We start from the raw sequence: 25,653 nt of genomic DNA, 5'->3' as shown, positions 1-25,653 counted from the left end.
TTGTTTAATACTATTTACAGATATATACATACATGATTTGTCAAGGGGCTCCAATTTGAGCAATTACAGTGTAGATGTTTGCAAGCAAAAGTGAAGCAAGCGATACATGATTATTTTTATGTTAGATGCTTACAATTACTATATTCTCACAGAATATAATTTTTTGAATGGCAGGTTTGCATTGCATTCTCAATGTGGGGAAACATCTCGATTTTTTGTTCTTCAAAGCATTTGACCAGATGCACTTGCATCTTCTTCTGCAGCCAGGTAACAGAGCAAGGGTTCACACCATTAGCCAAAGCAACAGCATTTGCCACAGCAAAAAGACCACAATTAGATGATCCTCTTTGATGTTTTTGGAGAATCACTTTGACGTTTAAAGAGCCATCCTGTTCCTGAAGGTTTTTGTAAACATTCTGGAGTTGCCTTTTTAATGATGAATTCAGGTTGGTACTCATAGATTCAAAGACCACTATTTCAACAGTTATGGATGTAGAAACCACCCAGTGGTGACCAATATTGTGACATTGAATTGCTTGGGTGATATTTTCAGGAATATTTATGACTTTGTTACTGTATGTGACTGCTACGACTGTGTTCAGACCAGGGTGCATTGTTGAGAAAAACGATGCAAATTTTCGACAAAATTTTTCTTCAGAGGCATAATCAAATGATATTAAATTAATTATTATACAGTATTATATACTAAATTAATATTTTTAGAACGTAATATTTTTATAACATTTTATCAACGTATACATATTTACAAGTTATCATGTTATAGTACACGATTAGTCACTTTCTGACGAGTCTTGGTCCGAAAATAAGCCTGTTTGCTGCAGCTTGAAGCGTCTAACGTATCGACTTTCTTCTTTCCTTCTCTGGGTAAGCATGGCCTTTGTATCCAATCCTTCGTTTCTTTTGTTCATACCACCGCTCTATTGCGGGAGCTGGATCATAATCTTCCACTGATGGACCCTCAGCACTAATTCGTAACAGACTGTCCAATCTTTCTCTTGACATTCTGTTACGTAGGTGTGTCTTCATTCTGGCCATTGTTGAGAACATTCGCTCAACCACAGCATTAGAGATGGGCGTAATTAATAACAGTTCCACAATGTTAAGAACGTTTTGAAAACTTTCTTTACTAACTTTGAAGAGAGAATGGCAGCCGAAACATCTAAGTATGGTGAGAGCTCACATGCGTCTCTGAAATCAACAACTTGCCCACCCATTCTGTCAGCATTGTATCGTGCGAACATCGCATCCGTTATGCTTCAAAAGTTTGAATGAAGTGTTCGATAAGAGCAACCGATTCGCCTCCATAGCTCACCAAATGAACTTTCTCACCTGGCCAGGACTGGGTGTCTATAATTGGACAAAGGTGTTTGTAAACTGGTGTTCTCAAAGATCACTAAAGCGACCAAACAGAGACAGTTTCTCCGAATTAACTTTGCTGAAGTTTTTTTCAGCTCTCTCAGTTTTGGGTGACTTTGTACAGAGAAACAGTTTGACGATTTTCATCTACTTGTGCAAAAACGGCATTGAAAATGTCGGCAGCAGCTTAATTTAGACATGATTTCAGTTGAGGACTACAATAGCCATGAGCGACTTCTTTTTGACGAGCTCGCTAAACCAGTATTTTCCCCATATTAACATTTCAAGTTCATCTGTAGACCAGTTGCACAATTGATTCAAAAGTTTGTAATGCCAAAACAAGCAAAAGTCGTTCATAGCTTCCTTCAGCCCCTAAAGCATCATCGTTTTCAACTGTTTCAACCCAAAATGAATTTGCAAGTACCACGACCGTCTTATTCACATATAACACGTAAAATAATTCTTGTGATTTCTTTATTACAGGTATCGGTGCTGCAATCGCATAAAACTGACAAATATTAGCATCCTTTAAATCTTCATCAAGATTTCCTTTCATGACCCCAGAAATGTGATCTGACAACTCAGCGGCTGATCGGTCTGTTCGATACGATTTACCTAGATCAATGCACTTCTCCAGGAGCTCGCAAATGGGGATATACTTTTGAAAGGCAACTCTTTTTACACTCAGTGTAAGTGGCATTTGAGATATTCCATCCTTTCGCGATCGGCACCGCCATTTTGTTGAGTCCTTGCCCAATGGGAGTTTGTTCAACATATTTTCATGCAAAGTTTCTTTCAAATTTTATTAACTGCCATCTTATGTTGATCAGAATTCATATGATTTACCCTGTTTTTCTTTACAACAGCTGATCCTGTTATAATGCGAGAGAAATTTTTGCGCTTGTTATTCTGTCCTCTTGTTTTGTACACACTTTACAGCGCAGTGAATTCCCCATTTGGCCATCATCTCGTATTCAAGCCAGTCGGCATTTAATGTTTCTATCCATTTTTTACTGTGTTAATTTTGCTAGTACAACTTTGACGAAGAATATCTGCAAGAAAACAAAAGCGAAGAGAAACATACCTACTTTTGTCTTCTGATTATCTATATGTTTTATTGATGTTTACTTATAACAAAAATATTTTGTCATATTTACAAACAATGGAAAGCAAAAGTACGGTTAATCAAGGTTGCCAGTTTGGTTTTTTCTAACGTTTCGTCCCAAAAATCTTGGCTATTTTTCAAATTGAAAATTTTAAAGTTTTCTTTAGGAATCAGAAGGAAAATGTCTCCTGATTTTATCGAAAACACTCAAAATATTTGATGCCAAAAAAGTAATGATGTACAAACGACAAAACAACGCAATGCAAAAATTAATATTTATATATGTATTACATCCGTATATGGTCAGAAGAACCATGTATGTCGACCAGTATGTTGACTGTTGACAGACTTTCCAGTCTCAAATTGACGACGTTTTGAATTTGATGACGTTAGGTTAACAATAGCCAATTCATGATAATTAAGATTTTAAAAACGTTTTTTTCAATATATGTGATGGTAATTAATGAAAACTTTTTAACATCGTTTGAAAGTGATGTGCAATTATTTTTATTTAGCCAAAACGATTTAACATTGCACATCCCATCGCACTTTTGCATGAGGAAAATGGAATTTCATTGAAAACAAGTTCCTTATCTCGAAAAGAAACAAATTTCAAAGTGTAGGTTTAACTGCTTTGCCAAAACGAAAATGCAAGATGTCCAGGTAAACGAGTGGAAGAGCAGCTGATTTAGAGAAAAGAAAGATTTAGGTATTTGAAGAGAAGCTTGAAAAGAAGAGAAGCACGAAGTGCAAATTCAAGGAATTGAACAGCAACTAGCAAAAAGATGAAATTGAACAACAATGAGAAATTGAAAATTCTGAGGAGTTTGGTAGATATTCAAGGAATAAAGTTGTCATATGCTCAGAAAGATGTGCCTAAATTTAAATGGATGGTTTCAGATTTGACCATATTGATGCATAGCGAAATTAATAAGATCTTGGTACCGAGTGGAGTCTGAACCAGGGTGAATTAACGGTGTGAATGTGCAATCGTTTTAATAAATTAGAAAATAATTGCACATCACTTTTTCAAACGATGTGCAAAAAAAGTTTTTCATTAATTACTATCACATATATTGAAAAAAACGTTTTTAAAATCTTAGGCCATGTAATTGGCCATGTTGACACAACGTCATCAAATTCAAAAACGTCGTCAATTTGAGACTGGAAAGTCTGTCAACAGTCAACATACTGGTCGACATACATGGTTCTTCTGACCATATACGGATGTAATACATATATAAATATTAATTTTTGCATTGCGTTGTTTTGTCGTTTGTACATCATTACTTTTTTTGGCATCATAGCTATTTTGAGTGTTTTCGATAAAATCAGGAGACATTTTCCTTCTGATTCTAAGAAAACCTTTAAAATTTTCAAATTTGAAAAATAAGCCAAAAAGATTTTTGGGAGCGAAACGTTAGAAAAAAAACCAAACTGGCAACCTTGATTAACCGTACTTTTTGCTTTTACGCATTGTTTGTAATATGACAAAAATATTTTTTGTTATAAGTAAACATCAATAAAACATATTAGATAATCAGAAGACAAAAGTAGGTATGCTCTCTTCTCGCTTTTGTTTTTCTTGCCATGATGGCTTCTTCGTCGAAAGGTTGTACTAGCAAAATTAACACAGTAAAAAAATGGATAGAAACATTAAATGCCGACTGGCTTGAATACGAGAATGATGGCCAAGTGGGGAATTCACTGCGCTGTAAAGTGTGTACAAACAAAGAGGACAGAATAACAAGCGCAAAAAATTTCTCTCGCACATTATAACAGGATCAGCTGTTGTAAAGAAAAACACAGTGGTAAATCATATGAATTCTGATCAACATAAGATGGCAGTTAAGCTAAATTTGAAAGAAACTTTGCATGAGAAATATGTTGAACGAAACTCCCATTGGGCAAGGACTCAACAAAATGGCAGTTGCCGATCGCGAAAGGATGGAATATCTCTTTAATGCCACTTACACTGAGTGTAAAGAAGAGTTGCCTTTCAAAAAGTATATCCCCATTTGCGAGCTCCTGGAGAAGTGCGGCGTTGATCTAGGTAAATCGTATCGAACAGACCGATCAGCCGCTGAGTTGTCAGATCACATTTCTGGGGTCATGAAAGGAAATCTTGATGAAGATTTAAAGGATGCTAGATATTTGTCAGTTTTATGCGATTGCAGCACCGATACCTGTGTAAAATCACAAGAATTATTTTACGTGTTATATGTGAATAAGAACGGTCGTAGTACTTGCAAATTGATGTCGGTTGAAACAGTTGAAAACGATGATGCTGCAGGGCTGAAGGAAGCTATGAACGAAGCTTTTGCCCGTTTTGGCATTACAAACTTTGAATCAAAACTAGCTGCAACTGGTCTAGATGGGGCAAGTGTTAATATGGGGAGAAATACTGGTTTAGCAGCTCGTCTAAAAGAAGTCGCTCCTTGGCTCACTGTAGTCCACTGCTTCAATCACCGTCTAGAATTAGCTGCTGCCGACGCATTCAATGCTACGTTTTTTGCACAAGTAGATGAAATATTGCGTCAACTGTTTTCTCTGTACCAGAAGTCACCCAAGAAACTGAGAGAGCTGAAAAAACTAGCTGAAGTGTATGGAGAAACTGTCTCTGTTTGGGCAATCGCTTTAGTGATCTTCAAGAGACACCAGTTTACAAACACCTTTGTCCAATTATAGACACCCAGTCCTGGCCAGGTGAGAAAGTTAATTTGGTGAGCTATGGAGGCGAATCGGTTACGCTACTTGTCGAACACTTCATTCAGCTTTTGAAGCATAACGGATGCGATGTGTCGCACGATACAATGCTGACAGAATGGAGTGGGCTTAAGTTGTTGATTTCAGAGACGTATGGCAGAGCTATACCATACTTAGATGTTTCGGCTGCCATTCTCTCTTCAAAAGTTAGTAAAGAAAAGTTTTCAAACGTTCTTAACATTGTGGAACTGTTATTAATTACGCCCATCTCTAATGCTGTGGTTGAGCGAATGTTCTCAACAATGGCCAGAATGAAGCCACACCTACGTAACAGAATGTCAAGAGAAAGATTGGACAGTCTGTTACGAATTAGTGAGGAGGGTCCATCAGTGGAAGATTATGATCCAGCTCCCTCAATAGAGCGGTGGTATGAACAAAAGAAACGAAGGATTGGATATGGAGGCCACGCTTACCCAGAGAAGCGAAAGAAGAAAGTCGATACGTTAGACGCATCAAGCTGCAGCAAACATGCTTATTTTTCGGACCAAGACTCGTCAGAAAGTGACTAATCGTGTACTATAACATGATAACTTGTAAATATGTATACGTTGATAAAATGTTATAAAAATATTACGTTCTAAAAATATTAATTTAGTATATAGTACAGTATAATAATTAATTTAATATCATTTGATTATGCCTCTGGAGAAAAATTTTTGTCAAAAAAATTTGCACATCGTTTTTTCTCAACTAATTCGCACCCTGTTCCTCAGGATGATTTTTTCTGGTGTATTGTATTACCTCTTGTACCATGTCCAGGGTTTTGTCCAAAACTTTCTCATCATCCAAAATGTAAAGCTCATCCTGAATTTGTTTGACTTTTTGAACACACTTATTTCTAACATTTTGGATTGAGTTGGAGCAATAATCTGTTGTGGTAAGAAAACAGTCAGAAGAATAAGCTTTTTCATAATTAGGACATTGCGCAAAGTTTCCTGGCAGTGACTTGTGTTTGATATCAGTCTGAGTTGGGCTTATATTGGCTTTTGGTTGAATTATATGGGGATCTTAAGTAAATAGGGGATGATTGGAAAACTTCACTCCAATTGATTCCTACCCAACATTTGGTTGTTGAACAACAGCACAGATGTGTTTACAAGGTATCTTCCGACTCCTGTAATCAAGACATTGGCAGGAAGTCATTTGGTCGTTTGATCCCAGAAAAACTTGATATGTGGATGATGAGCTTGTGACAGTGAAATGTTTTGTCGTTTCCATCTTGATGTTTTTACTTGGAATGTCAGATTCCATCCGTTGAATAATATGAGAAACAACATACTTTGGTCTATTGTGCAGGAACTTTGGGATTTGTTGCTGTAGGACTTGTACAAATCGGATGATTTGATATTCTGTTCCTTATATCTATAAAGAGAAACACTTATACTTTTTTGATTATCGTTAAAGCTCACTGATTGCGAAAATGGCAAAAAGTTCATACTACATCTAATTTTTAAGATCGGAAGTTAACGGATTAACTCGGAAATTTTCGGAAACTCTCGGAAGTCTTCTGAAAACACTGGATTATCTTAAAATCGTCGTTGTTTTGAAAGAACTGTCGAGCTATGAAGATTTTTTTTTCATCAAACTATGATTTATATATATACATTCTTTATGAAAATGATGAAAATACAAAAATGCATAATATTTACAAAAGTTCACCAAAAGTTCACAAACTTTTAATGTTCATGAAAAGTTCATGAAGAGAGCAAAAAGTTTACAAATCTGTGAACTTTTTGCTCTCTTCATGATCTGGCAACACTGTTGGCATTTACTCAAAACCCAATCAAGTCAGTTTTAAAATCATTATTTAGGGGAAATTCCCTTAGTTTTGAGGGGTTTCCCCAAGTTGCTTTTCTTTGGGAGTTTCATATTTCTGCTCAAATTCTCGTGTTCCTTATTTGGAAGCTCCCTCTGTTGTGATGGAATTTCCTAATCGCGGTTCGGCTGTGGCGTGTGCATATCTCCTCATCATCAAGCAGCGGTATCATGTTGTGCGCATGAATAAACTTAAACTTAGTTTATACAGTTCTCTCAAAATCTGTTCCAGTTTTTTTGCGTCCAAGTTCGCTCTTTGGCCTGTGTTCTCCAGCAATTTCAAAGTCGTATCTATAACTTTTATAAATTTTGACGACCAACTGGTTTGGCTTGATCTTTACCTTTCATTTTGGCAGCGTTCAACTTCGGGTTTCACATCGCCAACTTCAAAAATTTGTCGCTCGTCTTGGTTTAATATTTGTCTGGCTGCCATAAAAATGAAATAAAATATACTCAATCAAAGTTTCTTATCTCGTTATATTGGTATTGTTAGTGTTATGATATTAAAGCGCTTCTGTTTGTGGATTTTATATAACGTGATTCGACACAATCGGAAACACGAAAATAATAAGTCAATTGACCTTATATGTATAATGTTATTAGTAATCTATTTATTTTTTCTCTTTAACTTTTGTACAACTTACAGCATGATTAAGGAATGTTGTCACATGCAAGTTAAAAATGAATTATCTTGGAGAAGTCCTGGGAAATTCCCTTTGCTATATGGGCTTCCCCTAGCTTTTTGCCCTAGCTTTTCTATTTCTTCAAATGCAAATATTTCGGGAACTCTCCGTGTTTTGGGAAAAAGCCAAAGTTGTGCTTTCTCAAATTCTATCATCTTTCTCTTTACCGTTTTTTTCAGTTTTTCGGTTGTATTTTGAAGCCGGTTTTCACAGTTCAGGCAGAAAGTTAGAAAATCGAATAAACCGTCATTTTCCAATTGATTGAAATCATAGTGGTGACGAGGGAAAACTTTGCAGAATTCAATAACTTAATTCATGTTTTCCCTGGTGTCAGGTGGCTTCGATGACAAGTACTATGTAATCACCCATCATTATTTACTTGAGTTAACCTGGCTTGACCTTGATGCAATTGTAATTGGCATGATAGAAGTAAGTTTACAATTGCGATATAAAGTTCTTACAAACTTTGGTCAAACTATTATATTATGGAGCCGATGAGATTAAAAAAATGCTCGTGATTATTTCACAATGTTATTTATACAAAATATTATCAACGTTGCGACTTGCTGTTGTTGATCAATGATCAGATACAACATGACAAATGCCTATTTCAAGAATAGATTTTCATATTTCAAATACGATTCATCCTGGAGCTTAGATATAGCTACGGTTCTGGCAATAGATCAAAAGATCTGCTGGTCAAATTTTGTTTAAGACTCTTGTATTTTGATGTTATCGTGAATATTAACGTTAACATATTGTAAAACAGCAAAGCAACATTTTACAAAGTCTGAGCAATTATGTAATTATTTATAAATGCTTTCACTGAAAAATGTTTAGAAAAAGCTCCGATTTTTGTCGCCAGTCAGAAATGATTTGACTTTTTCCATTTTTCCCGATCTCTGGATAATAAATGAAACAAATTTTATGCAACTTTTTCTATTATTGCCTACGCTCTTCATCAGCTTGTCATGATTAGTCCATCAGTCTTCTTAGTTTTAGCCATTCTGACCTTAATTGGTTTTATATTTAATGAGTAGTTGGCAAACTCTATACATAGTTGAATAGTTTGCTTAAAGTTTTTAAACTAAATAGGTTGTTTTATTTTACTGATAAATTTACACCTGTTAAATTAACTGTCCTCTCAATATTTACTCCAGTTCTGTGTTCACAATTTGTGCTCCAATTGTTTGATATTTCTGTATGGTTGCCATAAGAGTAAAATGAATGTATTCAAACAAAGCTTCTTAAATTTGTGTTGTTTTTTCAATTCGTTTGTTGCGTTAGGATTTTTAATTTTCATTAAATCTCATTCGTGGATATTGTACTCGCTGATAACGTAACATGAGTCGACAAAAATAAACAATAAATTAACTTTGTATGAACATCATCATTTGCAATTTTTAAGTATTTTATATTTGCTGACTAGACCATCGAGTTACATGCATGCTAAGTTGCTTACAAAAAATTAAACATTCCTTGGAAAGTCTGCTCTTTGTATTTCCCTTACAGTTAAAATCCATATAGACGTTGAGCCTATTTTCACCATTATTTGTGATGTGACTATTTGTTCATCATCTTCTGAAAAATGCAAATACTCAACCAGTCAAAAAGAACTGACCAAGCTCTAGCACCAGAGCTTATCTTTATAGCAGTCGGGGTAGGATAATGAGTTTTTTGAACTTTTAGATTCGTTTCCAGCCCAACGTAAGTACATAATGGAGTGTGTGGAACATGTCAAAGAGCAACAAGCTCATATTGAATTGTCTACTACGAAGGCGAGAAGGTTTCTTGATCAACGACCTAAGGCAGGCTAAAGTGGGGATCAATTTGTATAGAATGCAATTTATAAATTATAATGGCGGCACAAGCTATATTTATAAGCTCGCTGAAAAAATAAACATGGCAGGGGTGTCGAGTGGCACGATGGAGGTGAGCACGAGTAAAGATTAGAAATATAGATCGCTGATGAAAAAGGCTTCATACTATAGTTGTACTCTATGAAGCTTCCCTCTGGCGGGTTGTTTTACCTTCTTGCCCATCCCATAAACCTATCGTTGAGCGTTTTAAAGTTGACAATAACAAAATGCATGAAGAAACGTCGAGTAGCAGCATAACTCCCACAGCTTGAATACTATAAGAGAGTGGTCCGAGGAGAAAAATGTAGTCAAAGGCATTGTGTATGGTGAGCTCAGCAAAGTATTATGTTTTCACTATTTACCATCAATTCTCTTTGTATGTTGCAAGTAGATTGCCCATTCAGTAAATCAAATTTTTATAAAAGTTTAAAAAAGCCATTTTCTTGAAATAATATATGCTGTATTGCTTTTTTTCTACACTTGTACCTTATGATAAAAGCTATGATAGTAGTCTAGCATGAAACCTATACAGCTTCCGTTTGGTCGCTCTTATTTCAACAATTTCAAAATGCTAATTACCTACTATTTAGTTGTACTGCAGTGTTATAAAAAGTACTTGATTGCTGGTTAAAGCGTGTTTGATAGCTTCTATATATCTAAAGCTATTTGCAGATTTTTCACAAATAAAAATACAAAATAATAATAGCAATTTTATTAACTTCTTATAAACTAATGTAACATAATTTTTGAATAGATATATATGCACAGCTTTATATATAAGTGCTATACATAAAATACATGTGTGCAACATTGATGAATTAAATACTTCGGCAAATACTGTCAATACGATTACTGAATTAGAATGTAAATATTATTTTAAGTCTGTCTTGATATACCTCTACAACACTAAAACACCAAAAGAATCAAAGAATTATAAGAAACAAGGTCGGTGAACGCTGTCGTGTCATTAGACTTAGTTCTCTCTAGAACAACACCGTAATCGTTGTTGTAAGTTGTTCAATTTGATTGATAAAATTCCATACTTCAATTTATATTTCTCAAGATTTATTCGCAAATTATAAGCTCCACTGGGAAAGGGACGTGCCAAACACATGTAGCAGGAAGATATGCAACCTACCACGAACGAGTATGGGAATGCGAGCTGCTTCATTATAGAAAATACTAAAGAAGGTACAAAACTTTCAAGATCCACTGGTTTGCCTTCAGAGGATGTCATCCGAAATATAACATAGCAAGCTATCCCCCATCCAAGTAAACGAATGCTTCGTGTGACAAATTTTATTGTGCCAGCAATTCCCTCCAGTTCGTCAATGATGATTTTTGCCTGTGATAGATAGTCATTACAAAGATTAATTTCCAGTTGAGCACGACCATACAGCATTATTGTGTTTTCGCAATGTTTTATTTCCTCTTTTTCAATAAGCTCTGAAGTCCTTTCATATTTCACCTCAATCATACGAAAGCACTCTTCAATATGTTCGAATTTTGGTCTATGGAGAGTCTCTGGGAAGTCAAACGTGTCTTCCACAATTTTCAGATTCGGCATATTTTCCATTATACCAATTTGCTTCAATGATTTATTTGATGTGTGTTTGGGTTTTTCCAAGCAATCCCAAACATAAGCAAAGATGTGAATAATTTTTTCCCAACAATTTTTAAGATACGTCATTTTCATTCTACTGTTCAAGTGTACTTGCGAATGATTTTGATTCGGTCAGGCTTTGATATTTATAGGTATGTGTTTAAATGTGTATTAAAGTCATTTTTTCTTTCTGATTTCAGTTTTTTCTTTCTGATTTCAGTTTTTTCTTTCTGATTTAAATTTTTTCTTTCTGATATAAATTTTTTCTTTCTGATATAAATTTTTTCTTTCTGATTTCAATTTTTTCTTTCTGCTTTCAATTTTTTCTGACTTTTATTCTGACTGAGTATTTCATATATATATTACTATTTTTTTTAATTTTTACAATTTTTATTATTACAATCATATTTACTAAGTACTACTTTAAATTTTTTCTTTCTGATTTAAATATTTTCTTTCTGACTTAAATTTTTTCTTTCTGATTTAAATTTTTTCTTTCTGATTTAAATTTTTTCTGACTTTTATTCTGACTGAGTATTTCATATATATATTACAATTTTTTTTAATTTTTGCAATTTTTATTATTACAATTATATTTACTAAGTATTACGGTCTATCTGTTGCATCAACCCGCACCCGCAACCTTCAACCTGCACGTGAGCCTTGATGGGATTTGAACGCACATTCGTGGTATGGGAAGTATTGACATAGCCAAATGCGCCATCTTGACACACTTAATTTTTTGAAAATTTTGCATATAAAATTGTTTTGTCTTACATTATTGTCGTCATAAGTACACGTACATGTGACATGACGTCATAAGTACACGTGCACGCTGCCGTAAAAGTGGTGAATCGATAATATGCATTCCAGCTGCTGTCAATCGTTGCGCATTCAATCATGACATAACAAGAAAAAAATGAAAGTTACAATATTTCATAATGATATTTGCGTTGCGTTCTGTCTTCTCAGTACTGATTCCAAATTTTATCTTGAATTCTAAAAGAAACAGTGATTGTTTTGCTACTGAAAATTGGTTAAACCACGAAGCTCTAAAAGAAAATATTGCGCTTTGGTAGTAATTCGTTGTTTAGACATTTCCCTGCTAAGTCGTGTATATCAATTGTATTCTCTATCGTCAGGTGTGACAGTTAAACTCAGATAAACGATATTACCTTCATGCAGTAATGCAAATTACAAATTAAAAACTCTACAATGTTGATATGTCCAAGGGTTTTGATATATCGTCCGAGACTCCGAGTCATGTCTGAGTCATCTCTAGAACGCAAGCCGATAGGACGGAGTTCTATTCAGATGAATGAAAAATTAGTTGAGACGATTCAAACAACCCGGACGACTATGTGAGAATTAGCCTAAACTCAACTTATCAAAACTCAACCCTTTACAGAACTTCACTTTGGATCTTCATTTTGATTCAGTTTTCAGAAATTTCACACCTGTTTCATCATCAGTTTCAAATATTATTCATATTGAATGCTTGTACAGTTACACGAATTGACTAGCAATATCTCAGTGAGGTGGGATTTCTAACTACACGTTGTCAGTTAGCTCGTTTTCAATTTACTCGAAAGTATTCATAAAGTATTTATTAAATGTGCTAAACGCTATCCCGACGAGAAAAATCATTCTGCAACAATTCCAGTCGTCTGTCTAAGTACTTTAACTGCATCATAAAAAAACTATGCTTGTATTGCATCTTTTCAAGATTTTCTCGGAGCTCGTAAGCACGTTTTGGGCGGAAACTAGACAACCACAAGTAGCCAGAAATCGCGTAGCCTGCCAGAAGAGGCAACCGAAGGATTAATTTCTTTACTGCAGCACTCCTCAAAGGGACAACGTAGTTTGCAAGATCCTCGAGTTTAGATGTGGATGATGTAATACGATACAAAGAGTAACACGTGACTCCCCATCCTAGTAAACGCACGCCACGTGACACATATTTCACTATGCTAACTTTTTCCATCAATTCGTCAATGGCAGTTTTTGCCTCATCGAGAAAATCACGACAAAGCTGTATCTCCAATTGAGCACGACCAACGTATGAGTTAAATATGTCAACTTTGTGAGGTTCGAAATCTCTTGTTAGTTCCACCAAAAGGTCGGACGCCTTTTCAATAACATCCAAAGTTGGATAGTATTTTTCCTCCACCAAGCGAAGACATTCTTCAGCATATTCGCGTTTCGCGCTATACAGATTTCCCGGAATATCTAAGTTATCCGATATGACTTCTAGCAACTTAATGGTCAAAGTTTGGGAGCCAAGAACTATAACCAAATATAAACATATTGAACAATTAATAGATTTGAAAGTGCCACGTCTTCCGCTCTGTATTTAGTAATAAAGAGCTTTAGCAAGAGTACGACTGCGACGAGTAAGAAGTTTGACCGTGTAAGGGAACTGCGGGAGTAAGTTTGTTGTCGTTGTCGCTTCGTCAAAATTTTTGTTTAGCTATAAACAACAGAACGAGCCTTTAATTGTGAAAAACACCGACGTTTGCGAAACAGCTACGGCTCCATTTGTCAATAATGATATCAACTAATCGGTAAAACTGATTTTGCGAGAGCATAGGATTCTTTAGACTGAAAAATCTCCACTATTTTAAATTTTATGTACGATATATTTATGCTATTTTATTGTTTGTTTACCGTTCACTTTGCGTACGAAATACATGAAAGTTTTCAAGCAGTGGCGGATCCAGCCTGTTATCTTACCCCTTTCATAAAATCTCTCTAATGTATTTCATAGGCGGCAGCAAACACAGCTTTTTGTTATTTAGCTATCCTTGCCAAAAATACAAACTCTTATAGATATATTGACAAAAACAAAAGGAACCGTTTATCAAGTAGAAAATACTAATACTTACCTATGATATGGTACAAGCCTCTTAACACCATCTCGTCCTCTGATTTATTGGTAGTATCTGGTGTACTTGACGCGGTGTCTCGCATTGTTGAGTCAATGCTATCGGTTTGGTCGGTTGCATGCTTTTGATGCGATGGTTGCTCCAACCAGTCCACAACCAAGCAGACAGTTTTCACAACTTTATTCCAACAATTTGTTAGGCGCTGATGTTTTGTCAATTTCACGTTGTCTTTCGTTTTCTTGATTTCCTGTTGTTTTTGTTCATCGATTTCAAAATCGCCCATCGACTGTACAAGTCTTGCGATTTCTAAAATTTGTTTTCTGTTTGCGACAGCAACAGGCCCTTCATTCTTCCCCAAAGGTAATCGACTTGGTCCCTTTGGATGTTGACTAATGTCTAATGCTTTAGATCTTATTGGGGATCTTGCCATACCTGTATTCGTTTGCTAGCCTTGCGAACCACTTCGATAATGCTCTCTCAAAGTCTCAACCAATATCCTATATCGCACAGGTGTAACATGATAACAGCGTTGTCAAATCTTCGTTTCATTTTATTTCCTGTAGCAACTTGTAGGGAAAGTCCCAAAAAAAAAACAAGAGAGAAACCTTGCCTTGCGCTGCTAGGTAACGGCACAATGTTTAAACTGCATGATATTTTGCAAACTAGTCAACAAGAACGAACAACGGTTGCTCAAATGATAATGGCATTAAGCCAATGAGATAATCGGCTAATACTCATAATTATTTTACTATATGCTGTATAACTACGTCTAATTAATGTTGTCAAAGTTTTTTTTGGTCCGACTTTGCAGTAATTCAGGCATTGGAAGAAAAATTGGGACTGTCAAGCATTTAATTGGCATCCTTACATTTGTAGTCATAATTTGTCTCTTGCCTAGCATATGTTACCAAGCAACGAGCAAGCGAGTCTTTGTGGTGAAACAATAAGATATGACCAGACTGCTTTGCGCTCACCGATTGTATGCCAAACAGACCTTTCAGACGAGGCAATAACCTATCTCTATTGTGCCAAATACCAAAACAGGCGCTATCGTTGCCTTTGTTATCAAGTAATATTAGTAAACCAATAAATTTGCACACAGCTTATTTTACAACTTTTCAACTCCTCCGACTCTTTCGTCTCATTCGTGACGCAGCTTCAATGAGCGTTGATTTCACTAGTATTTTTATGGAATTGCACGACGGTAGCATGAATATCATGGACATTCATCCATTACTGATCATCACGAACATAGGTGCTGCTGGTGCGATAAGTTTTTATTTGCTGCATTTTTTAAGAAGCCTTGTGATGTCCCCATAAATGCACAAGCTGGTAGAGTGCACTCTATATATTTAAATTTTTGACCGAAGTTACATCAAAATTGTGTATTTACTATGAAATCTGACAAAAGTTGAAACTGTATTCCCAAACGAATGCTACGCCGAATGCAAGTAGTGCCAAAACTAATTATATGTACAACATTTAAAATAAACTACTTTAAGTAATTGCGATACGATACATGTTTCATTAAACCTACACAATGTAAACTATAGTTCAGTAAAAAATTCTTGCTGAGGTGTCGTTTTAGTTCTATTCTGTGATTCACTATATTAAAATATTAACTGTTTAGTGAGTATTTGAATATGCTAAACGCTGCCCTGACTAGGAGGATAATCCTTCTGCAACAACTTCAGTCGTCGATCTAAGTAGTTTAACTGCATCTCCAAACGTTTATGTTTTTCCTTCATTTTTTCGAGATTTTCACGGAGCTCATACGCACGTCTAGGACGCAAGTATGACAACCAAAAGTAACCAGAAATTGCGTAGCCTGTGTTGAGCGGCAAAGGAAAGCCTAACCTCTTCACTGCAGCACTAGGGACAACGTAGCTTCCAAGATCTTCAGGCTTAGATGTGGATGATAAAGTACGATGTAAAGAGTACCACGTGACTCCACATCCCAGTAAACGCACGCCACGTGACACATATTTCACTATGTTAACTTTTTCCATCAATTCGTCAATGACAGTTTTTGCCTTATCGAGAAAATCACGACAAAGCAGAATCTCCAATTGAGCACGAGCAACATGGGAGTTAAATTTGTTGATTTTTTTAGGTTTGAGATCTTCAGAATTTTTGGAATCTTTTGCTATTTCCTTTAACAGGTCGGACGCCTCGTTTATAAGATCTAATGTTGGAAAAAATTTTTCCTCCACCTCGCGAAGGCATTCTTCAGCAGGCTCGCTTTTTACACTATTCAGATTTCCAGGTACATCTAAGTTCTCCGCTAAGGTCATTAGCAAATGGATGTTCAATGTTTGGGAGCCGAGAACTATAACAAAATACATATAACTGCTAATAATGTTGAAACAGCCCATGTTTTCCGGTTTGTGATTCGTGGGCCTATAACATAAAACTATGTTAACTGTGTAAATGCAGAAGACCAACACGTCTTGACAATAACAATCTTTCCTCTTTCGTAATACAACTTCTTGTTGATGTGTAAATAAAAATTAAACGCTCATATCTATTTAGCTGCCTACCTAGTATGTATCTTGCATACTTGACGCACTGCCATCGGTTTTATCGGTTGAATCTTTGCTGCTAGCATGGCTACCATTTAACAAATGCGATGGTTCCTCTAACACTTCCAGAACACAGCAGACAGCTCGGACGACTTTCTTCCAACAATTTGTAAAGCGCTGACGTGTTGTCAATTCTACGTTTTGTATTCTTTCCTTGATTTCCTGTTGACTTTGTTTGTCGACTTCAAGATCGCCTATCGACCGTACAGCTCTTGCTATTTCTAAAATTATATTTTTGTTTGCGGTAGCGACGGGCGCTTCATTTTCTCCTAGAGGTAGTTGACTTGTTTTCATCGGACTTTGGCTATTATCTGGAGCTTTTGCCATAACTATATTTATCTACTTAGGAACCAAGTACAACAATTTCAAAATTGCTTTGAAAGTGATATGTCAACCAAAATGAGAAATTTTAAAGAAGCGATACGATGACAGCGTTTTCAGATTGCGTTTTGAATGCTTTCATTTCGTTCTCCGAGCGGTTCTCAGCTCCGTTCGTGAAATAACTATTTATATGATGACCTTCTTATTGGCAGGAAAGATTGTATAGATAGTCCAGGTGGTCACGAATAATGTTTTGTTATTCTTGTGGGAATTTCATGTGGTGACCAATTGTATTTCATCATTTATAGCATCATCATCATATGTCGTTTTACATTAAAAGGAAATGCCGATGCAGCTGCAGCAATGCGACAGAATCATCCGTTTTCAATTTTTAAACATCAAAAGAAGAACGTTTTTCTTCTAATCCCTTTTTTTTCACAATGTACTGTATTGGTCAAATTGCCAATGTTATTCTCAGAAATATGGGGTAGAGAACATGCAGATAATTACATTTTTAATACCACATATCAAAAGGGCCCAGACTCGGCTGAATTTTTAGTAATGCATGAAAAAATTGTGAGTTACTAATTCAATGAATCTTAATTATTCTTTTCTCAAACATTTTCATGACATTATTATGCTTGACATTACATTTTTTGATCAACTTTATTTATTCCATAATCCACTTCGTGGTTAAGTCAACTGCTTTACAAGACTCTTATGTTCATAATAAAAATGGCGTTTTGCTTCTGTTAAAGAAACAAAATTCTATAGCAAATGCAACCATGACGAAGATATCCTGAAAGCAGTATAATAACAACTTTTTTTTTTGTTTTGAATAAATTTAATTCCATTTCCAAACTTCATGTGCTGTTTCTCGCATTGTTACAGCTCATCATATTTAGGGAAATTCCTAACTAAATAAAAAATTGAGGGAACTTCCCTTTTTGAAGCAAAACCTCGGCAACATATATAGCAACATTTTGTACTTGTAACAAAAAAATAGCAAATATAAATGAGCAAGATTTGTCCAATAGTGACAACATGGAGCCAATGAGATTCAACTAATCCTCGTTTTTGTATTGTTTTACAATTATATGTGCACGTATTATTGCCAATGTTGTTTTTCGCCAGCTATAAAATAACATGATGACAATGACAAGAATAGGTTTTCTCATTTCAATGACAACTTAAGGCTTTGGAAGAAAAGATGTGCTAATCAAACGTTGTTGAATAGATCTTCGACTTTTTATACCACAAATTACAATAAAATATTACAATATCATAAAATTGCATTTTATATTTTACAAATCATGCATATAACAAACTAGTAATCCACTTTTATACACACTTTTAACTGAAATATTTTCACGAAACGTTATTTGAGATAATAAATCATGCAATTATTTAGAGTTCGAAAATCTTAGTGAAAATTACATTACAAATTTAAGCAAACTTAAAGTTTACACAAAGCTATGTTTTTGCTTATTTTAATGCGTAAAATAACACAGCTGTGTAGGTTTATCACGGTTCGATGTTTGAAAACAGAGGGTGAAAAACCACAGAGAAGTACGATGGCAAATAATTATACACCATTTTAGCTAAAGTACTATATACATTTCTTTCCAGGTCGATCTTCCATTTCTCTCAGAGACAAGACCATTCTCTCTAGTATTAACACTTCGTGGCTTAAGTAACATTACTCAATATTGTAAATTGTAGGCTACAGGAACATTAAAACCCGGATGACCCCCTGTTTTTGAATGGTCCATCTCTAAAATCTTTAGTGCTCGTCAAGCTTATGCGCAAATCTTCCAGTTTCTCCTTCAACAAACAGTGTTGCGATTCGAGTTTTGCAATAGACTCGTAGAAAACACTCTTTGTGCCTTGAAATAAGGACATCCATCTTGCCTGATCTTAGGTTAAGATGTATGCACATGCACAATTTGGCTTGTCATCACGAGCGTTGCCATTTCACGTTGCCACAACAAGGTTGCAAGTTTAGCTTTTTTCCTTGTTTGCTGCAAGAGGGCTACAAACGTGCTGTATTTTGAAAAACGCGACGGCATTAGCATATTGCTATCCCCCACGACACTTCATTCAACTTTAATAACCAACACTCAGACAGGCATGCTCCGGGTTGATAGTCGCTTCCAAATATGCGTTTTCATCGCCAACTTCAAGCAGTTGTCGCTCGTCTTGGTTTAATATTTGTCTGACTGCCATAGAAATGAAATGAAAGATACTCAATCAAAGTTTCCCTTTGTTACATGGGTTTCTCCTTGCTTTTTGCTCTGGCTTTTCTATTTCTTCAAATGGAAATATTTCGAGAACTCCCGTGTTTTGGGAAAAAGCCAAATTTGTGCTTTCTCACATTCTTTCATCTTTCTCTTTACCGTTTTTTCAGTTTCTTCGGTTGTATTTTAAAGCCGGTTTTCACAGTTCAGGCAGAAAGCTGGAAAATCGAATAAACCGTCATTTTCCAATTGATTGAAGTCGTAGTGGTGCCGAGGGAGAACTTTGCAGAATTCAATTACTTAATTCATGTTTTTCCTTGTGTCAGGTGGCTTCGTGACAAGTAATAGGTAATCACCCATCAATATTTACTTGAGTTAACCTGGCTTGACCTTGATGCAATTGTAATTGACATGATAGAACTAAGTTTACACTTGCGATATAAAGTTCTTACAAACTAATGAGCACAATTGGTCAAATTATTATAATATGGAGCCAATGAGATTCAAAAATCCTCGTGGTTGTTTCACAATGTTATTTATACAAAATGTTATCAACATTGCGACTTGCTGTTGTTGATCAATGATCAGATACAACATGACAAATGCCTATTTCAAGAATAGATTTTCTTATTTCAAATATGATTCATCCTGGAGCTCAGATATAGCTACGGTTCTGGCAATAGATCAAAAGATCTGCTGGTCAAATTTTGTTTAAGACTCATGTATTTTGATGTTATCAATATAAATATTAACGTGTATTAAGGAACATTTTAGAAAGTTTGAGCAATTATGTAATAACTTATAAGTGCTTTCATTGAAAAATGTTTAGAAAAAGCTCAGATTTTTGTCGCCAGTCAGAAATGATTTGACTTTCTCCATTGTTCCCGATCTCTGTATAATAAATGAAACAAATTGTATGCAACTTTTTCTATTATTGCCTACGCTGTTCATCAGCTTGTCATTCATTTGTCCATCAGTCTTCTTAGTTATAGCCATTCTGACCTTAATTGGTTTTATATTTAATGAGTAGTTGGCAAACTCTATACATAGTTGAATAGTTTGCTTAAAGTTTTTAAATTAAATAGGTTGTTATATTTTACTGCTAAATACTACACTTTTCAATGGTCCATCTCTAAAATCTTTAGCGCTCGTCAAGCTTATGCGCAAATTTTCCAGTTTCTCCTTCAACAAGCAGTGTTGCGATTCGAGTTTTGCAATAAACTCGTAGAAAACGCTCTCTGTGTCCAGAAATTGCCTAAAACACCGGATAAATGCGACCAGGGTTAACCCACCAAACTGCAACAGGTCCAATAACGAATGACTGGATTCCTGATATCGCTTGAACAGAAAATAAGTAGTGAACGCCAAACCTGTATTTGAAATTTGAATAATTGAGCTTCCCTTTTGGAATAGAACTTTATCTGCCTTAAAGTGTGCTCGCACAATGACAAAATAACTAATATAGGAGCGAACTCTAAATAGGCTTTAATGCAATGAATATGAATACAATTACAAGGCTAAATCTAACCTGCACCACGCATACCACGCAAACTCCATTTAATGGTTTTCATTTTACCAGCAAGCTCATTAATAGCTTTTTCTGCTCCGTTCAATCGCCGGCTACACAAATCAATCTTCGTTTTTGCTTCCCTAACGATGTTGTCAAACTGCATGCCCTTTAGGAAATCGACGCTTTCACCACCCAACATTTCTTTAAGCAACCTGCTCGCATCTGCGACTAAACTCTCAATGGATTTCTGGTTGTCTTTGACATCTTCCAAACACTGCACTATGTATTGACGCTTTCCTGGAAACGGATCTTGATCGCTTGTCAGAAATGCGCTAACTATTTCCATTATCACGAAGATTCGAGCGTTAATCCCGATTTCTGAATAATTAATGGAGCAAAGGTACTCATGAGAAATAGATGCAAAATGGTTCAACAACATGGGTTTAAAATTCTTATATCTACTTAGTTAAACTGCACCAAACATTAAAGATCTTTGGACACACACTCGTTGCATTCAGCCAATCAGAATGTGATGCTCAAAAAGTTGCCAAGCCCTGTCAATTCTGCAATTGTATAATAATATGTTCCTCTTCCAGGGCGATACAAGCAAACAGCTAGTCGAACCTCTGGAGGAATGGGCTCTTCAACTATGTTTTTCTTTCCGAGTACGTGTCTTAGGCGAGCAAGAATAAACAGAAACGTTTCCCGAGATATTCTAAATGTTTTCTTGTATCTCACTGCAGAATAGCTAACCTAAACAAGATTCCACCATCCTTTATTCTAGCAAGTCTCCGACATGATCGGGGCGTTATTGATGTTGAACGCGGGTTTTGCGAGCATAAACACAGAATCAGGGTGATCGCAGCTCTGATTGCTATGATTCTTCTATTAATCAATAACTGAATAAAAGAATCAAGCATTCTCCTTCGATTTTTGGCACCCTCTAGCACATGTCGCATAAAAATGATCTGTCTTTCTGCTATTTTTGTTTTCGTCATAATGAAAATCCCGCTATTTATTTCAGCATGCGCGTTGTATAAACGCTGGCGTAAAGGAACGAAAGGTCATATGAATCATATGAATTAAAATCGACGTTTGAATCAAATTCCTATTTTGCCGTGCTCTGCCGAACTTAATAGTAATTTCGCACGGCACATCAGAAGTTCGCCGTTTGAACTAAGCCTTAATTGCCTACACAATTGAAATATACACGTAGTACGATAATATAAGGACGTAATGAAAATATTGTTTAGTTTACATTCCTTACAATGTAAAAGAACAAGTGTAAATTCTACCCACTTGTTAAATTAAACAGTCTTCTCAATATTTGCTCTCGTTTTTTTGCATCCACTTTCATATTTTGACCTTTGTGTTCAAGCCATACCAGAGTCACGTCAATAGCTTCTCTAAATTGTGACAACCAGCTTGTTCGATTCGACCTTTCTTTCATTTTGGTGTCGTTTGACTTCGGGAGTCGAGAACAACTGGTCGCCCAAAGAACGAGCTAACTTCCCGACTTCTTTATTTTCCTCACATTTACCAGTCGCGTCCGTACTTGCGTTTTCATCCCCAAGCTCAAGTAGTTGGTTTGTTGATAGCTGTTTTGCTGCCATTGTTGTGTAAGATTTTTTTGACTGTGTTAAGGTGGATCTCCACAAGACGATTTTTATGACGATCGTCTTAAAAATTCGGTGCGCCACATGCGCAGTAGGAAATAAAAATCGTCAACTAAATCGTCAAGCGCTCGACGAAAAGTAGAAACGGTTTCTACTTTTCGTCTATGGAAGGTGATCTTCGCCAAAATTAAAAGCCATATTTTCAATTACTAATGCGCATTTTGTCCTATGCAATGTGCATTTTGTCTTGATCATATTCCATTCTGGAATTTCATAATCGGATTTTGTCCTGTACAATTTCCGTTAAAACGCATTTTGTTGTTGAACATTCCATTATGATGACGTAACATTATTCGTGCTCGCAAAACATCAAATTTTACTCGATCACATTACAACTTATTTATAATTATTTACCGCCAAAAATTGTTAATATCAAATTATACTGTTGCAAAATTTTATGCAATAACTATCACGATCTTTGTCCTTCGAAGCAACTTTAGTATTCTGTACAAAAGAAACGATTTTTTTGGTATGGGGGATGATAATGGAGCGAAAAATCGAAAGGCAACAGCTTTACTTCGCCGAGCAGCAAATTTACTGAATCCAGACTCTTCTGAATCAGCAAGTCTTAGATCTTCATTGTAATCTTGCCGATCATGGAGCTGCTCAACGTGTCCAATCGTCAACACTAGACAGCACATTGCAAGAATAACATCAGGCTTCGTCATCTCAAGCTTCAACATCAAGATCATTTTGTTCGATAAGAGAGCAGGAGTTTAGGCGGTTGTTTGCACCGTATAATCAAGCTAACAATGGAAAGATGTTTTCTCATCCACAAGCAACGTGGTCGATCTAATTCGTGGGGATAACAAGGTCGGTGTTATAAACCACAAGAAACTTGCACTCACGATTTTTTTTGCCTGGCAAACCATGAGCAAGATTGTGTGCCTACTAGAATGGAAAAAATTAAATTACAAAAAGCTGGTCTTGGACGTAAACGTATTTCTTTCCATAAAGATTCAAGTCCAGCCAAAGTGAAGGCAAAATTAGAAGAGATCTATCCCCGGCTGGTATCAGGCGGTGGTTTTGAGAAATTAAGGAGTGGTTTATCACCCAAAGATTTGTATCTTATTACCCTCCACCAAATACTGGATATTCTGTCCACTTTCTTCGTGATAGTTCTGGCCTAGGGCAGGCAATTGCATATATTAGACCAGTTCAAGCTGATCTAGATTCCTCATCCTTGGAAACGCTCATGCAGGAGATGCTCCAGAAAACAAGGTACTTTATTCATAGCTTTGAGTAATTTAAGTGATAAATTATTAGACAGGAAATGTTATACATTGTTTTGCTAGGATATATCTATTGCACCAACAGTGAAATGCTTAAATTGCTCAGTGAAGATTCCAATGAATTCAATCAGGAATCATATGGTTGAATGTGGAATGGACAATCACCATAAACAATTTAAGAAGGTCAAGATCAATGTATGCTATAAGCTTGCATTAATTCCTATTACAAATTTACTGTGAAAATGCCGCACTGTTTTTTGTTCACCTACTTATTTTGATAATTGAATGAATAATTTTTTATCAGGCAAGTTTTTCTGGAACTCCATTAATGTCTGAACTGCATGAAATGTTTCCTGACCTTCATGATACTGCCGTAGAAGAAGCTGTAGAAGTGTGTGAGGGAGACATTGAAGTGGCAGTTTCATCATTGTTGGATCACAGTAAGTTCTTACATCATTATATCAAGTTCCATGTATGGGATTATCAATATATTTTGGTCGTAGCATAGACTCCATTAAGGCTGAATGGCGGATATGAAAAGACAAATATTTTTTTAATAACTACCTCCAGATAATGAATGAATTAATGTGTTTATACATGTAACTTCAATTATAAAGGCAAAGGAATATTACTTAAAGAGGAGATGCCTAATTATGATGCTGTTGATAGTGCAGACTCAGATTCAGAAAATCTTCAACAGGCAACAGAAGTTCGTCTGCAAGAAGGTACGAAGAAATTAATAGGTACATACATGCTGCTAAACACTCATAAATGCATCATAATTGCAGCATTTATCTTAGTTATTTTCAAAAGAAACGAGTTGTAAATGATTTGATATAGTTTTCTTGATTGGTTAAAAAATGATGCTTTGCTTCATGCATGACTTTTAGCTTGTTGTTTTAACTGGCAATATGCTCCTGCAGCACAATTTGGTCTCAATATGAATGAAGTTGAACATGCTTATTGTGATTTTTTGCATGTTGTATTTAGGTGTAGAAGTTGTGATATTGGTAAGCTTAGTCTAGCAAAATACTTGCTGGGTTGTATTGCTACAATAAACATTTGACTGGTTTTCTATTTAAGAACAAAAGAAGACAGTCATTGAAGAGTATCGAGATGCTACAATTGTCAGTGACAGTCCAGTTTTTCGAGTTTATGTCAACCGCATGGCAACTGACTTTGCCAATGACATTTTGGGAATTTACAAAAATCACAGTAGTAAGTTGTGTGCTTGGTTCAGCGTAAAGTTTGAAAACAAAACTTCAGTTGGTAGTGGTCCTATGCGAGAATTTTTCAGCCTAGTAATGAAAATGATTCTTGATGATTTTCCATTGGATGGTGAAGAAAGGCCCAAAACTCTTGATTTTTGAAGAAGAAAATGACCATAAAGTTCCTGTAGCCAACTCACTATTGAGAAGTACAGGCTTCTATAAGTGCATTGGAAGAATAATTGCACATTCTTTCCTACATGCTGGATCACCACTATTTGGAATTTCTAAAGTAGTTGTTGATTATTTGGTATGTGACAAAGATGAGATTCCTTTAATAGAAGTTGTGGATATACCTGACATTGACCTGAGGATTGCATTGAATGAGGTTTGAAAAGTTTTATTGCATGTGAGCATTGCTTTTCAGTATTTTGTTAGAGCTAATCATGTGTTTTATGACATAGTTGAACAGCCTTGGCAAAGATGAAGCTCCTGGAACTGCATTGAAAGATTTTTTAACTCAGTACAGAGATGAAGCTTCAATTTTAGATACATCATTCTCTGGTGCAAATCATCATGTTATTGCCCAGCAAATCATGTTACATGCTGTCATTACCCGTAGAAAATCAGAGTTGCAAGATCTAGCTGATGGAATGAATGAGTTTGGACTGGTTGATTTCCTGAAGAAACACAAAGATGTTGTTCAACCACAACTTTTTCCACAATCAACTGCTTCTCTTATAAATAAAGACGACTAAAAAGAATTATTGAAATTGAAGAAGAAGGCGTTCATA

The 25,653-nt window shown here is 35.7% G+C and overlaps 3 protein-coding genes across 3 annotated transcripts; 1 reads left to right on the top strand and 2 right to left on the bottom strand.

Annotated features, from left to right (window-relative positions):
• Positions 1-4,401: 4,401 nt before the first annotated feature.
• On the top strand, positions 4,402-5,837 carry LOC124434644 (zinc finger protein 862-like). The gene is made up of 2 exons (XM_046984534.1): positions 4,402-5,104; positions 5,677-5,837. Exons 1-2 carry the CDS (start codon positions 4,406-4,408, stop codon positions 5,755-5,757), a joined length of 780 nt encoding a protein of 259 aa, XP_046840490.1. The 5' UTR covers positions 4,402-4,405; the 3' UTR covers positions 5,758-5,837.
• Positions 5,838-12,318: 6,481 nt separating this feature from the next.
• LOC124434366 lies at positions 12,319-14,625 on the bottom strand. Its single transcript, XM_046984256.1, has 2 exons — positions 14,094-14,625; positions 12,319-13,494 (listed from the first exon to the last, which is right to left on the bottom strand). The coding sequence occupies exons 1-2, from the start codon at positions 14,521-14,523 to the stop codon at positions 12,827-12,829; spliced, it is 1,098 nt and encodes a 365-aa protein (XP_046840212.1). The 5' UTR covers positions 14,524-14,625; the 3' UTR covers positions 12,319-12,826.
• A 5,350-nt stretch (positions 14,626-19,975) lies between these two features.
• Positions 19,976-22,181, bottom strand: LOC124434416. Its single transcript, XM_046984310.1, has 3 exons — positions 22,043-22,181; positions 20,762-21,121; positions 19,976-20,603 (listed from the first exon to the last, which is right to left on the bottom strand). Exons 1-3 carry the CDS (start codon positions 22,098-22,100, stop codon positions 20,323-20,325), a joined length of 699 nt encoding a protein of 232 aa, XP_046840266.1. The 5' UTR covers positions 22,101-22,181; the 3' UTR covers positions 19,976-20,322.
• Between the last annotated feature and the right edge of the window lie 3,472 nt (positions 22,182-25,653).

The sequence above is a fragment of the Xenia sp. Carnegie-2017 genome, unplaced genomic scaffold (genome assembly GCF_021976095.1).
Source record: "Xenia sp. Carnegie-2017 unplaced genomic scaffold, XeniaSp_v1 HiC_scaffold_14, whole genome shotgun sequence".
In the NCBI taxonomy this organism is placed as follows: Eukaryota; Metazoa; Cnidaria; class Anthozoa; order Malacalcyonacea; family Xeniidae; genus Xenia; species Xenia sp. Carnegie-2017.
Note: the sequence above shows the minus strand (reverse complement) of the source record. Positions and strands in the feature narration are given on the sequence as shown.

What these genes read in the sequence shown, in the direction of transcription:
- LOC124434366 (XM_046984256.1), bottom strand. Translation starts at nt 14,523, where the DNA reads ATGGCAAGATCCCCAATAAGATCTAAAGCATTAGACATTAGTCAACAT. An exon ending in AGGCTTGTACCATATCATAG is followed by an intron (nt 13,495 to 14,093) that starts GTAAGTATTAGT and finishes ATTTGGTTATAG; the next exon opens with TTCTTGGCTCCCAAACTTTG.
- LOC124434644 (XM_046984534.1), top strand. Translation starts at nt 4,406, where the DNA reads ATGGCAGTTGCCGATCGCGAAAGGATGGAATATCTCTTTAATGCCACT. An exon ending in TGTATGGAGAAACTGTCTCT is followed by an intron (nt 5,105 to 5,676) that starts GTTTGGGCAATC and finishes GAGAAGCGAAAG; the next exon opens with AAGAAAGTCGATACGTTAGA.
- LOC124434416 (XM_046984310.1), bottom strand. Translation starts at nt 22,100, where the DNA reads ATGAAAGTGGATGCAAAAAAACGAGAGCAAATATTGAGAAGACTGTTT. An exon ending in AAGACTGTTTAATTTAACAA is followed by an intron (nt 21,122 to 22,042) that starts GTGGGTAGAATT and finishes TTAATTATTCAG; the next exon opens with AAATCGGGATTAACGCTCGA. An exon ending in GCGTGGTATGCGTGGTGCAG is followed by an intron (nt 20,604 to 20,761) that starts GTTAGATTTAGC and finishes TTTCAAATACAG; the next exon opens with GTTTGGCGTTCACTACTTAT.